The 14,139-nt window shown below is 41.0% G+C and overlaps 1 protein-coding gene across 1 annotated transcript; it reads left to right on the plus strand.

Annotated features, from left to right (window-relative positions):
* Nucleotides 1-5,804: 5,804 nt before the first annotated feature.
* LOC136880994 (major heat shock 70 kDa protein Ab-like) lies at nt 5,805-11,801 on the plus strand. The gene is made up of 2 exons (XM_068229221.1): nt 5,805-5,972; nt 9,970-11,801. Exons 1-2 carry the CDS (start codon nt 5,805-5,807, stop codon nt 11,725-11,727), a joined length of 1,926 nt encoding a protein of 641 aa, XP_068085322.1. The 3' UTR covers nt 11,728-11,801.
* The last annotated feature ends 2,338 nt before the right edge of the window (nt 11,802-14,139 follow it).

Below are 14,139 nucleotides of genomic sequence, written 5' to 3' on the forward strand. Positions count from 1 at the left end.
TATAATACCATATTTGAAGTACTTATCTGATTATTGTTTGCATGAAGGAGCTATACCAAATGGATGGAGTGTTGCCATAGTATCCCCTGTCCCCCTGTGTATAAAGAAAAGGGTGATAGACATAAAGCTGAAAAATACAGGCCGGTCACTTTGACATTCATTGCATATAAGCTTTGGGAAAGCATTCTTTCTGATTATATTAGACATGTTTGAAAAATGAATAACGGGTTCGACAGAAGGCAGTTCGGGTTTGGGAAGGTTATTCCACCGTAGCTCAACTTGTAGGTTTCCAGCAAGATAGAGCAGATATCTTGAATTCAGGAGGTCAAAAGGACTGTATCGTGATTAATAACCTATCTAAGGCATTTGATAGGGTGGATCATGGGAGACAACTGGCAAAAATGATTTCAATTAGACTAGACAAAAGAGTGACTGAATATGTTGCTATATTTCTAGAAAACAGATCTCAGAGAATTAGATTAGGTGAAGCTTTGTCTGACCTTGTAATAATTCAGAGGGGAATTTCTCAATGCAGTGTTATTGGACCTTTATATTTTCTGAAATGAAATGACGTATGGCTTTTAGTGCTGGGAGTGTCTGAGGACAAGTTCGTCTCGCCAGGTGCAGGTCTTTTGATTTGACCCCTGTAGGCGACCTGCGCGTCGTGATGAGGATGAAATGATGATGAAGGTGACACATACACCCAGCCCCACTGCCAGCGAAATTAACCAATTAAGGTTGAAATTCCCGACCCTGCCGGAAATCGAACCCGGGACCCCTGAGACCAAAGGCCAGCATGCTAACCATTTAGCCATGGAGCCGGACTTTTTCTTATATATATAAATGATATGCGTAGTGCTAGCAGGACCTAGTGTTTACTGTGCACTATGTCTTCTGGTATGGGCTAGAGCAATTTTGTTACTTTCATTGATCTGTCTCTGTCTTATCCTTGGCTTTGACAATATGAAATTGACCGAGGTATGAGCGATGCTAGTAATGCCATTCCTTGTGCAGCCAGTCCCTGCTATGAATGGTGTGAATATGTTGCTCATAGGGTCAGTTGGTTCATGCATTTCAGTGGGCTTGGCAGACTGATATGTAATTGCAACTTCTGGCTTGGTGAGTTAAGCAACGGGAAACTACCTCGCTCCTCATTTCCCCAGTACGCCTCTTCAGTAATGCCTAGGCCATCTATGACAGCTGATGGTGGATCTGTTGAGGATCTAACCAGCCTTAGGGCTGAAGGCTGAACATACATACACATAAATGATATAAGTAAAGAAGTTGATCAGAGATAAAGATTTTGCGGATGATATTATTCTATATAGAGTAATAAATAAGTTACAAGATTGTAACTACAAAATAACCTAGATAATGTTGTGAGACGGACGCTAGGCAATGGTATGATGATAAATGGGGTAAAAAGTCAGGTTGTGTGTAAATAGGAAAAGTCCTCTCAGTTTTAATTACTGAGTTAATGGGGTGAAAGTTCCTTATGGGAATCACTGTAAGTACCTAGGTGTTTATATAATGCAAGATCTTCATTGGGGTAATCACATAAATGGGATTGTAAATAAAGGGCACAGATCTCTGCGCATGGTTATAAGAGTGTTTTGGGGTTGTAGTAAGGATGTAAGGGAGAGCATACAAGTCTATGGTAAGACCCCAAATAGAGTATGGTTCCAGTGTATGGGACCCTCACCAGGATTACTTAATTCAAGGAATGGAAAAAAAATCCAAAGAAAAGCAGCTCGAGTTGTTCTGGGTGATTTCCGACAAAAGAGTAGTGTTATAAAAATGTTGCAAAATTTGGGCTGGGAAGATTTGGGAGAAAGGAGACGAGCTGCTCGTCTAAGTGGTATGTCCCCCTGTGGGTGGGGGTGGTAGAATAACACCCACGGTATCCCCTGCCTGTCGTAAGAGGCGACTAAAAGGGGCCTCAGGGGCTCTGAACTTTGGAGCGTGGGTTGGCGTCCACGAGGCCCTAAGCTGAGTCCTGGCATTGCTTCCACTTACTTGTGCCAGGCTCCTCACTTTCATCTATCCTATCCGACCTCCCTTGGTCAACTCTTGTTCTTTTCCGACCCCGACGCTATTAGGTTTGCGAGGGCTAGGGAGTCTTTCATTTTCATGCCCTTCGTGGCCCTTGTCTTCCTTTGGCCGATATCTTCATTTTTCGAAGTGTTGGACCCCTTCCATATTTTCCGTCTGATTAGTGTTAAATAGAGGATGGTTGCCTAGTTGTACTTCCTCTTAAAACAATAATCACCACCACCTCTAAGTGGTATGTTCCGAGCAGCTATAATTGGAGAGATGGCATGGAATGACTTTACTAGATGAATAAGTTTGAGTGGTGTCTTTAAAAGTAGGAAAGATAACAATATGAAGATAAAGTTGGAATTCAAGAGGGCAAACTGGGGCAAATACTTGTTTATCGGAAGGGGAGTTAGGGATGGAATAACTTACCAACGTAGTTGTTCAATAAATTTCCAATTTCTTTGAAATCATTTAAGAAAATTCTAGGAAAACAACAGACAGGGAATCTGCCATCTGGGCAACTGCCTTAAATGCAGATCAGTAGCGATTGATTGGCATGCAAAAGAGGATTTGTTTCCTTTTTTTTTTTTTTTTAATACACTGAGCCTCGCCTTTTAAGGCCACAAGTGTGGAGTGCTGCTGTTCTTGTTCTTGTTGGCGATCTATCCTACCTTTAGAAACTCCACTCAAGCCTATTGACCTACTAATGCAAGTCGACACCATCTCTCCACTGAGAGTCCAGAACATTTCTATAGTTCTATAGAAATTTGAATATGTCATATGGGCAGGATTAACCAACATGGTGAAAATAATCAAGTCCAAAACATATCGCTTAGTCGAGCAGCTCGTCTGCTTACTCCTGAATCCTTCCAGCCCAGTGACTGTAACATTTTCATAACACTGCCCATATGACTACTCCTTTTCTATTACTGCTTTCTTAATCATGCCACCCTGTTATAAAATTAAACAAATTTACAACTGTATTCATGCACACAAAGCACTTATTTTTCTATCCCTCCTCAAAACATTTTCTTTTATTATACCCCTGTTAATCTTCTTTGCAGTCCTCTTGTTTTAATTCTGTGCCAATGCAACACTTTTTTAATGTGAGAAGATATTTTTTTATTTTCTATATCCGATACTCTTCTTGCATTACATGATGTAATTCTTAGTCCTCAATGTTCACACTGGGTTCCCTCAGCCTCTGGCAATTTTTGTTTTGATAAATTGGAGAGCAGGGGAATCATGGCTCTACCCCTCTGTGTAAATTAAGTTATTAAGTTGGTAGCACTATGGAGCGAAGTTCAAACTGGCAGTTTTATTGTTTCACTGAGTTCCAGTCAATTAGGGAGTTGAATCAAAGGTTGAGTTGGTCAGACCCCAGTGTGCCTCTTCCGGTTCAGTGAGTTTGATATTGCTCGATCAAAGTGGCATAAATGCTACTGTTTTATATACCCTGAACAGTGAGAACAGTCCAATGGTAACAAGAGAGCTTTTGAGGAATCTGGCTATGGGACTGATTGAACCATTCGTATGTGAACACCTGGATGTTCCATACTGAGAACCATATATCTAATGAAAATTGAGGAGTGATATTTTGAAGGATGATCCCAAAATTCCATCAATCGAGGCACTAGCTCGTAAAAAGGTTCTCCTTCTGTCTCTGGTTAAAGGTTTGGAAGATAAAACTCTTTTGTTCTGTCTTGCTACAGAGTGATATGCAATGAACATCGGACAGATTTATTTTTTTTATTGCAGTGTATAAACATTTAAGTTTGAACACCCCGTGTGACCATGCTATGACCTAATTACCCCACGTTGTTACTTATACTTGACCAGTGGTGATTGTTAGCATAGTGCATGCAACTGAATTGCTTACTACTGAGGAGAACTGCAAACAACTGGGAATATTCACTATTCTTCTTTAGAGATAGGTTTCTTTCAGTTTTACCACCTTTTTTCATAATTTAGTATGACAATCCAATTATAAAAACAATGGTAAAAATCACTAGGAAGATTCTTAACTCATCTCTGAAAGCATCCGTGCATTTATTTTCAAATATGTTGTAAGTTAAATGTGTTATTTTGAACTTAGTATAATACCGGTACTGGGGTTCGTCAAACCCATCATTCGATGAAATGTGGCCATTGAAATTTAACTCATTTACAACAATCTTTACTCCGAAAGTAGAAACAATGTGTATTTATACTTAAAAAGTAAGGTCCTACGATATTTTCATGATTTGAAATTCTATTCTGTGCAAGTCATCGAACGTTACATTTTTTCTCCAAAAACATGTGTATTATGTGACCCTTCACTACTTCTCCTCTGTGACAGTTTTACGAGCGTATTTAGATTGCCCCCTTCCTTTCGAAAATGTACCACCGTAGCATCTCATTTTCATGTTGATACTGAACTTTCACTCCTCGTAATGGTTTTTTAGTCCACACCAAAGTTAATAAACTTTTGTTAACAAACTACTTTAACATTGTGTCCACACCAAAATATCTGTTTGTGAGGTTACAATGGATAGGGTCAGGAAGAAGAAAATACAACTGCAACTTTCATTATTTTAATGAGTGCAATTAGAGAAAAATGCAGACGCAAAGTGTGGCAAAGAAAAATATTGGAAAAGCGTTTAGAATTAAGTTTGGAGAGGACACTTAGGCCTATGTCAGAACTTTCAATTCATGATGCAGCAGGCTTTCAAAACTTTCTGAGAATGTCCCCACAAGACTTTCAGTTCTTGTTGAAAGTAATTGAGTCTGAAATTGCAAGAAATGATACAAATTTATCGGAATGTCATCTGCATTAATGTTAGACTAAGTATAACTTGAAGATTTCTAGCGACTTGTGACTCCTACCAAGGATCATGTAAGAGTGTAAGAGAAATACTCCTACACTTCACTTATGTATTTGTATGGTGTATATGAATTGCTTGCGATTCGACGGTCGATTTCGAAAAATAAATAAAAGTATTGTATTCCGCGCTACGAATTTGCATGTTCTAATTGCGTCTTTGCGCATGTGCGAACCGAAATGTTAACGAAAACACGAAATGTTAATGAAAAGTTTCATTCACAAAAGTTAAAGAAATTTTGTTTATCAACATGCTCGAAAAGTTAATGAACACGCTATTTTGTTTATTAACAGACAGAAATGTTCATGAACATTGTTCATTAACAATGTTTATTAACAAAGTTAACGAAAACATCTTGGTGTGGACGCACCAAATAAAACATACCGTACGTCTGTCAATAACACTCAGAACGTTCTAAACTTAGCAAGATGCTAGGGAATAGAACGAGTTCTATGTCATGCACTATCGCCTCGTTTCATTTACGCCAGAATTAACCACACTATTAATTATATTTCATCGAACGTAGGCCTAGTTAATGATCACAATTATTTGCTGTAATTACACGCAATAGTCATCTTCATACGTCAGTATCTCCTCTCGCAACGACACGAAACAAGCAGAATGTTGTGGAATATTCTTTTATTTTCTGGTAAATACCCCTTCCCTATCAACAAAACAGGGTCAATAACCAACAAAGCACTAATCTGGACGTTTCGGCCTCTAGAATGTTCGGCACACATCGTGAAACAAGAGAAGGTCTATAAAAGCCGACAGCAGCGGTTTGGCCCGCACAGTTCAAACGTGGTTTGAAGCGATCACAAGCGACTGGAAGCGATTACTCTTGGTGATATATTATAATCAAGAAGCTCTTTTTATATATTGAAAGTGAAGAAAACGAAAAGGAAAATGGCACCAGCAGTAGGAATCGATCTTGGAACAACTTATTCATGTGTTGGTGTTTGGCAACACGGGAAAGTGGAGATCATAGCCAACGATCAGGGCAACAGAACAACACCGAGCTACGTAGCCTTTTGCGACACAGAGCGACTAATAGGAGATGCCGCTAAGAATCAGGTAAGTGGATTTTTCGTATTTAAAGTATTTTAAGTGAGGGAACTAAATGCCCACAAATTCTTTAACATGGTGCTTTCAAATGGTGGGTGGACAGCACAGTGGATGAAGTGCTCCTGAGTTCGATGTTGTGAATTTTACGGTTTTCTAGCCTTCATCCCGGTTATCTAGGGTTGGCACTAATTTAGATTCAGCCTAGTTTTATGGGCCACCCGCGGTGTAGGGGTAGCATGCCTGCCCAGAGGCCCCGGGTTCGATTCCCGACCATTTCAGGAATTCTTTACCTGGATCTGTGGGCTGGTTCGAGGTCCACTCAGCCTACGTGAATAGAATTGAGGAGCTGGCCACACGACGCCTCGTAAATCGCAGGCCTTCGGGGTGAGCAGCAGTCGCTTGGTAGGCCAAGACCCTTCTGGCTGTTAGGCCTTGGCCTTTGGTTCTAGTTTTATGACCAGGTGCCGTCCCTGGCGCCAATCTTGTGTGGAGGGATATATTCTATAATACAAGTGAAGGTGTATGTTGAAATGACTGCAAATGCCCAGTCCCTGAGCTTACAGAAATTAAGTCAACTTGATTAAAATTCCCGGCCTGGCCACGAATCTAACCCGGCACCCTGCAAGCCAAAAGCCACTATTCTGACCAATACCGTTTGAAGGGTATCTTGCTTTGGTCATGCTGAAAAAGCCTGTTTGTCTGGTTGGTCTCTAACTCGTACAACTGTATTGCTTGTGCTGTAACTTACTGGTTTAAGAGAGCTTGTAAGACTCTCAAAACTTACCTGCCCTGGGAGTGTCTTCCTTTGGTGGTACAGTCCCAGCATTTGCCCAGTGTGAAAAAGGAAAACCAGCTTTAGGGATGCCGACAGTGGGTTTCAAACCCACGATCTCCTGAATGCAAGCTCACAGCTGTGCACCCTAACGGCTAGGCCAATTTGCACGGCAATAGCCTTCTTGAAGCCGTCAAAGTGCAAGAGTGGCTTCGTGTGATAGCTGTTTACCCCCATTCAGTATTGATTTGTACGTTAATTCCATGGAGATCAATTCTTGTACACACTTTGAATTGAGGTGCTCGTATCCGGATGACAGTGGAGTCCCCTTTTATGTAAATACAACTTATTATTGCCGTAACAGTTCAATTCTCATCCCACTATTCATTTTTACATTGTAGATGGGAGTTTTTTTAACAAGTGACCAGATATGTATACCGTCGCTGCGGCAAAAAAATCCACTGTAAAATATACTTCAGCTCAAAACTCAGACCGGGAAGGTTCTGTCATCGCGCTTTGTTATTTTTAGACAATCATCAGTGTTGCCCTCGCAAATGCTGCACTCGGCTGTGCTGGCCCCATCAAATTAAATTGAAAGTAGCCTCATAGCCTTTTGAATTCCTCCACATGTTTGCTATCACATTTCAGTGTTTGGGGAATAACTGGATTGTTTGCAGGGCATAATTTTGTTAAACGATTATAGCATGATCTTAAGTAACTTCAATTCAGGCTAACTACACCTTACTTATTGCCTTGTTGTCTATAAAGTCCCCAAAGTTGCACCTCAAACCTTGGGTTTGGCTTTTATAAGTGTTGCTTCTTTCCTTCCTTATAATCCTACTGTTCAGCCATAAAGGAAATGCTTAATGGAGCAATTAAACATTTGAAGAATGCTGAGATGGTTCTTCTTTCAATATTACGAGATTATTTCTTCCTTCCTTCCTTCCTTCCTTCCTTCCTTCCTTCCTTCCTTCCTTCCTTCCTTCCTTAATTTTCCGACAGGCGCACTTCTTGTTACAAGAGCGGGCGCACGTTGCATATTGCGTTGCATTCCATCCTCTGAGTTTTAATGATGGGAAATGTTATTGAAAACCCTTATCACCTGCAGTGGTTAATCTCAAACGCTTATGAATGATGTACAAACAATTAACGCAAGTTATGACACACTACACTTTTAAATGGTTTTTGAATGTGAGATGTCCAGTAGATAAACACAAACTCGTGCAAACAAAAGATTTTCATATGAATAATGAATGCAAGTTATGACTCTGTTTAAATGGTTTTTACACGCGAATTTTCTAATGGATGCACATGCACTCTTGCAAATGAATATGCAAGTTACAACACAATTCGAATGTTTTGTGAACGTAAAATGTCCACACTGCATTTAATTATGATCATATTATTTATTCGACCACATGGAGCACACTTGCCTCTTTCCATTTCTTCAACACGGTTGGCAGGCTATTCAGTTCTGTACCCATTTAAGAAAACAGAAATATTGGCACGGAGGGAAAGTATAACCTCTTATTTTCATATAGTCTTCGAGAAGACGCAATGCTAATGTGTGTAGAAATTTATTCCTCCAAATTTTTTTTCTGGTTTGTTGGCCATTTATTCCAGCAATATCCAGATATTTAAAAAATAACACGAAGCCATCGAGTAGTTATTTCTTAAGACTATGTAAGAGCTCCGCATTTGGTATTGATCACTCTGTGCCATCGTCGGTATTTGGTCCATCGTGCATTGTTGAAAGGAAAGTACAACTTTGTTCTTGGAGATGATCTCTCGGGTTGCTTATCTGGATTTTTTTTTGGGAATGTCTCTCTTGTTGTTCATTAGGGTTTCAGTTGTCGGCTGTTTGATTGTTAAGCAAATATTATGCAAATGGAACAAAGATGCAATTATCAGTCGTGCTTCTCTATAGGAAGAACAAGTCTCGTCACAATATCAGCAGGGGTATTGGGTACTTTTGTTAACCACAGTACACCTCAAGATTACAAGTCCTGGAAAAGTATAAAACATACAGTTTTAGCCTGTACTTAACGAGTTTACTCGGCAGAGACTGAATAAACCCATATCAGCCTCTCAGTGATAGTAAGATCACGTCTATGACTGCAAATGCGTAATTAAAAAATTGCTTTTACAGCTTTTGAAAGTAGAGCCTCCGTGGCTCAGACGGCAGCGCGTCGGCCTCTCACCGCTGGATACCGTGGTTCAAATCCCGGTGACTCCATGTGAGATTTGTGCTGGACAAAGCGGAGGCGGGACAGGTTTTTCTCCGGGTACTCCGGTTTTCCCTGTCATCTTTCATTCCAGCAACACTCTCCATTATCATTTCATAGCATTTATCACTCATTAATAACTCACCTTGGGAGTGGCGACCCCATTGTAATAACAGCCTATATGTGTTTCATTCATTACATCCCTGACCCGGTCAATAACAGGTTGTAGGTTTTTTCGCAGCTTTTGAAAAAAATATCCATATTTCCATGAATGGCGGCTAGTTTGTCACTCCCTTCATCTCGCTGATCCCCTAGTTTTGTATTTATTAATAATAATATTAATAATGTGTGTCCACCAGAGAGGCCTGGCGCAGGTCTTTTGCAATGACGCCTTTTAGGCAAGCAACCTGCGCATCTGTGAGAGAGGGACGGTATCTGTGATGAATTCTGTTCTCCGAGAGAGAGAGAGAGAGAGATCGATGAAGGTTAAAATCACCGACCTGGTTGGAATTAAACCCTTGAACTGAAGGGCAACCGGCTAACCATTTAGCCAAGCAACCATACTTTGTATTTTATCAAGTCTGGGGTTTCCAAAGGCCATCCCGACATGTTCATTTTCATTGCGTGCCTTTCCTTCACAGTAGTCTTAGTAACTGGCCAACACTCGCTTGGAATGCGGTGTAACCGGTCTCGTGACAATACGATGCACCTTGGACTGTGTCCCCCCTCCCCCCGACCCCGCAAACTTTGTTTGCAACATCTCTTCACATTTAAATCTCTTGTGCATCTGCTCCTGCAGGGAACTGTTCGCTTGAATTCTTGATCCTTTACATCCGGAAGTTTCAGTCCTAAGTTATGTTGACCTCTGAGATAGGCCTACACAACATGTTGTTCTAAAGAATTCTAACGTCATTGGGAGGGATAGTTAAAATGTGCCCATTTTAGTGATTCTGTATTAATGCCCTCTGTCTGATGCTCATTCGTAACCAGTTCTGTATTTTATTTCCAGGTGGCTATGAACCCCAAGAACACTGTCTTCGATGCCAAACGTCTTATTGGTCGGCGTTTCGATGATCCCAAGGTCCAGAGTGACATGAAGCTGTGGCCGTTCAAGGTTGTCAATGATGGAGGAAAGCCTAAGATTGAAGTGGAATACAAAGGAGAGATCAAGAGGTTTGCTCCTGAGGAAATCAGTTCTATGGTGCTGACAAAGATGAAAGAAACAGCAGAGGCTTATTTGGGTAGTACAGTTAGGGATGCAGTAATCACTGTGCCTGCTTACTTCAACGATTCTCAGCGTCAGGCTACCAAAGATGCTGGAGCAATTGCAGGCCTCAACGTCCTTCGTATCATCAATGAACCAACAGCTGCAGCCCTTGCTTATGGCCTAGATAAGAACCTGAAAGGAGAGAAGAATGTTCTTATCTTTGATCTTGGAGGTGGAACCTTTGATGTTTCCATACTGACCATCGATGAAGGTTCACTCTTTGAAGTGAAAGCGACAGCTGGCGACACTCATCTGGGAGGAGAGGACTTCGATAGCCGTCTGGTAAATCATCTAGCAGAAGAGTTCAAAAGAAAATATCGCAAGGATATCCGCAGCAACCCCAGAGCACTTAGACGACTGAGAACTGCAGCAGAGAGAGCTAAGAGAACACTTTCTTCCAGCACTGAGGCCAGCATAGAGATCGATGCACTCTACGAAGGAATAGATTTCTACACTAAAGTATCGCGTGCCCGATTTGAAGAGCTATGTGCTGACCTGTTCCGGGCTACATTGCAGCCAGTTGAGAAGGCTCTAGCTGATGCCAAGATGGATAAAAGCTCCATTCACGATGTGGTACTTGTTGGTGGATCAACCAGAATTCCCAAAATACAAAGCATGTTGCAGAATTTCTTCTGTGGCAAGCCTCTCAACATGTCAATCAACCCAGATGAAGCAGTTGCATATGGTGCAGCAGTCCAGGCAGCTATCCTCAGTGGGGACACCAGTTCTCAGATTCAAGATGTTCTACTTGTAGATGTAGCACCCTTGTCACTGGGAATAGAAACGGCAGGAGGCGTGATGACGAAGATCATCGAACGTAACTCTCGAATCCCTTGTAAACAGACCCAGACGTTTACAACCTATTCAGATAACCAACCAGCTGTCACCATTCAGGTGTATGAGGGAGAACGAGCTATGACAAAAGATAACAATCTCTTGGGAACATTTGACCTCACAGGCATACCACCTGCACCAAGAGGTGTCCCAAAGATTGAGGTGACATTCGATATGGATGCGAATGGTATTCTCAACGTCTCTGCCAAAGAAAGTAGCACTGGAAAATCTCGAAACATTACAATCCGCAATGACAAGGGGCGGTTATCGCAGCAGGAGATTGACAGAATGCTAGCTGAAGCAGAAAGATACCGCGAAGAAGATGAAAAGCAGCGGCAAAGAATAACGGCTAGGAACCAACTGGAGGGATATGTGTTCAGTGTGAAACAAGCTCTTGAAGAGGCCGGGCAAAAACTGAGTGAAGCAGACAAGAGCAATGTTCGTTCATTGTGTGATGACGCGGTAAGGTGGCTGGATAACAACACTCTGGCAGAGAAGGAGGAGTATGAAGATAAACTGAAAGAGTTGCAGAGCAAGTGTGGACCTGTGATGATGAAGATACATCAGGCAGGATGCAATCAAGGAGGTGGTAATATGGGAGGAAGCTGTGGTCAACAAGCAGGCGGTAGTGCAAGGCAAGGCCCTACGATAGAGGAAGTTGACTAAGGTCGTTTACTGGAATGCTAGTCTAATAAGGAGATTGGGGTTAAAGAACTGAGCGAAACTAAAGAAAAAAACCAAAGACTGACTTGAATGACTGTAGTATTATATTATTGCACAGAAGTGTGTAATTGTGATTATTGAAGAGTTTAATCTTTATTCTGTATATAGAATGAGTTATCTTATTCAAACGAAGCTATTTATTTATGAATAAAGTTGTTAGTTTTCATTTTGTTAAATGTTGTTATTAATATTACTTCCTAGACTCGGTCAGTATTCTTCAAATCTTGCCTTTATTTCCTTCATTGTAGCCTTACAATTTCAGTTTCTTAGTGTCCTAGTGGCAATGATGGTTAAATAGAGGTATTTTGTGAATATATTCTTGGGGTAATATTTTCAGAATGGCAATTCCTTAGTATAAAATCTAGATAAAGTAATATTATTTAAAATTTTTGGTTATTAATAAAATTCATTCCATGTAAACAGACACATATATTCTCAAACTACCTGGACACCCAACCAGCTGTCATTTGTTTGTGGTGACCAAATACAACTACCTAAATTCTAGGCTTGTATAGTATTCTGGACTGTAGAAACACAGATCAAAACATAATATTTATGTTGTCTGCCCATTAGACAATGTACAATATGTCATTTACAGAAAGAATGCTATGGGCAGAGAACAGTATTAAAATATATACCGGTAAGCGAGATGAAAACAGTTTGACCTTTTTTTAGGCAATAAGCACAATGTTGCTCATCAAAGATGATGATAGCTGTTAGGGATGCCAGCTTACTGCAACTAGTGGGCAAGTCTACCAACTGATAATAGCTATAGGTTTTTTAAATAAATGTTGAATGCATCTGTACTAAAAATGCTGCAAATTGATATTAAACCTTCACAGATTTATTGGGAATTAAATTATTTTAAAACGGAGGTCAGAAATCAGATACCATATACGAATGTGCAAAATTTGTGATTTTCACTTGAGTTAATCTTTGGAATCCGTAAGACTAGTATTGGAGTTTAGTGCCAAAGTCACAAATGTGAAATTACATCCTAAACCCCAGAAATATATTATAATTTCCTTAACGCCTAAGTAACGCAGGGACAAATATACAGTGATAAAACCACCAATGTGTTTCTGTTCTTGTTATTGGTAACTTGACGTTAATAAGTAATTAAAATGAAGGTCCACCTATTCAATACCATTTAATATGTTATCTAAATGGGACCGATTTCGACCACATTATGTGTCATCTTCAGCCATGGACTAAAATTGACAATATACAATGCAAGTGTCATCAAAATATTTTATGTACACATTACAAATTATTTTACAAAGAGGGCAAAATTCTGCCCATAATACTATAATTAGTGAATTTAAAGTATTGATCTAAAATGAACAGTCCTAATAAGCAGTGATTGGCAACGCCCTCGCTCGAGACTCTCGAGACTGACGTCACAGATCTCGATACCAATTATCCTGTGCTGCTTTCTGTGCGACGTTCCTGTAACTACGGGTGATAAACCGTTATTGCGTGAAATCACGTTCCCGTATGGAAGCGTGTGAGCCGATAAATTTTGTCAAAAGCCTGATAAAATACTGCATGTTAAACTATGAACCCCTTAATACTATTTAACGAGAGTGAAAACAGACTGTTGGTATACTGTATTAAACAGTTCACGACTTATTTGAGGCGGGCATCTTAGCTGAATAACCCTGTATAATTTGTGAATAACCGCAGATAGGATGTACATCTAGCTGGCGCATCTTGCCCCGTCTCGAGTTCGAATAATGGACGCCTCTAGTATCCAGGTAGGTGTGCCTAGTGATGGGCAGTCCGAGACGAGGTCTCGAGATTTCTCTAGACTAGTGCAGGCCAGGCACTGTTTCTCGCGAGAAGTTTCGAGAGATCTCGAGAGCGTTGTCCCCGCATTGTGTGGCGAGCAGCGTGTCGTATGCCTACAGGTAGACGGAGCTGAATGTCGATGCCGAGTATGTGAATAGCAAACCACGCGCCTTCTCCATCCCGTAAATACGTGTCAACGGGTGACTAGGGCGTTCATTTCTACCAAGGTCTCTTTTGGCGCAGTATATCATAATTTTAAAGGATACGCATTCTGTCATTGTATGCAGCTGTAAGTACACGGATGAAATGAAATGGCGTATGGCTTTTAGTGCCGGGAGTGTCCGAGGACATGTTCGGCTCGCCAGATGCAGGTCTTTTGGATTCGACTCCCGTAGGCGACCTGCGTGTCGTGATGAGGATGAAATGATGATGAAGCGACATATACACCCAGCCCCCGTGCCAGCGAAATTAACCAATTATGGTTAAAATTCCAGACCCTGCCGGGAATCGAACCCGGGACCCCGCTGACCAAAGGCCAGCACGCTAACCATTTAGCCACGGAGC

The sequence above is a fragment of the Anabrus simplex genome, chromosome 9 (assembly GCF_040414725.1).
Source record: "Anabrus simplex isolate iqAnaSimp1 chromosome 9, ASM4041472v1, whole genome shotgun sequence".
Taxonomy (NCBI): Eukaryota; Metazoa; Arthropoda; class Insecta; order Orthoptera; family Tettigoniidae; genus Anabrus; species Anabrus simplex.

Excerpts from the sequence above, each read along its gene's own strand:
- LOC136880994 (XM_068229221.1), top strand. The coding sequence starts at position 5,805 with ATGGCACCAGCAGTAGGAATCGATCTTGGAACAACTTATTCATGTGTT. Across the intron at positions 5,973-9,969 it reads GAGATGCCGCTAAGAATCAG|GTGGCTATGAACCCCAAGAA; the intron begins GTAAGTGGATTT and ends TTTTATTTCCAG.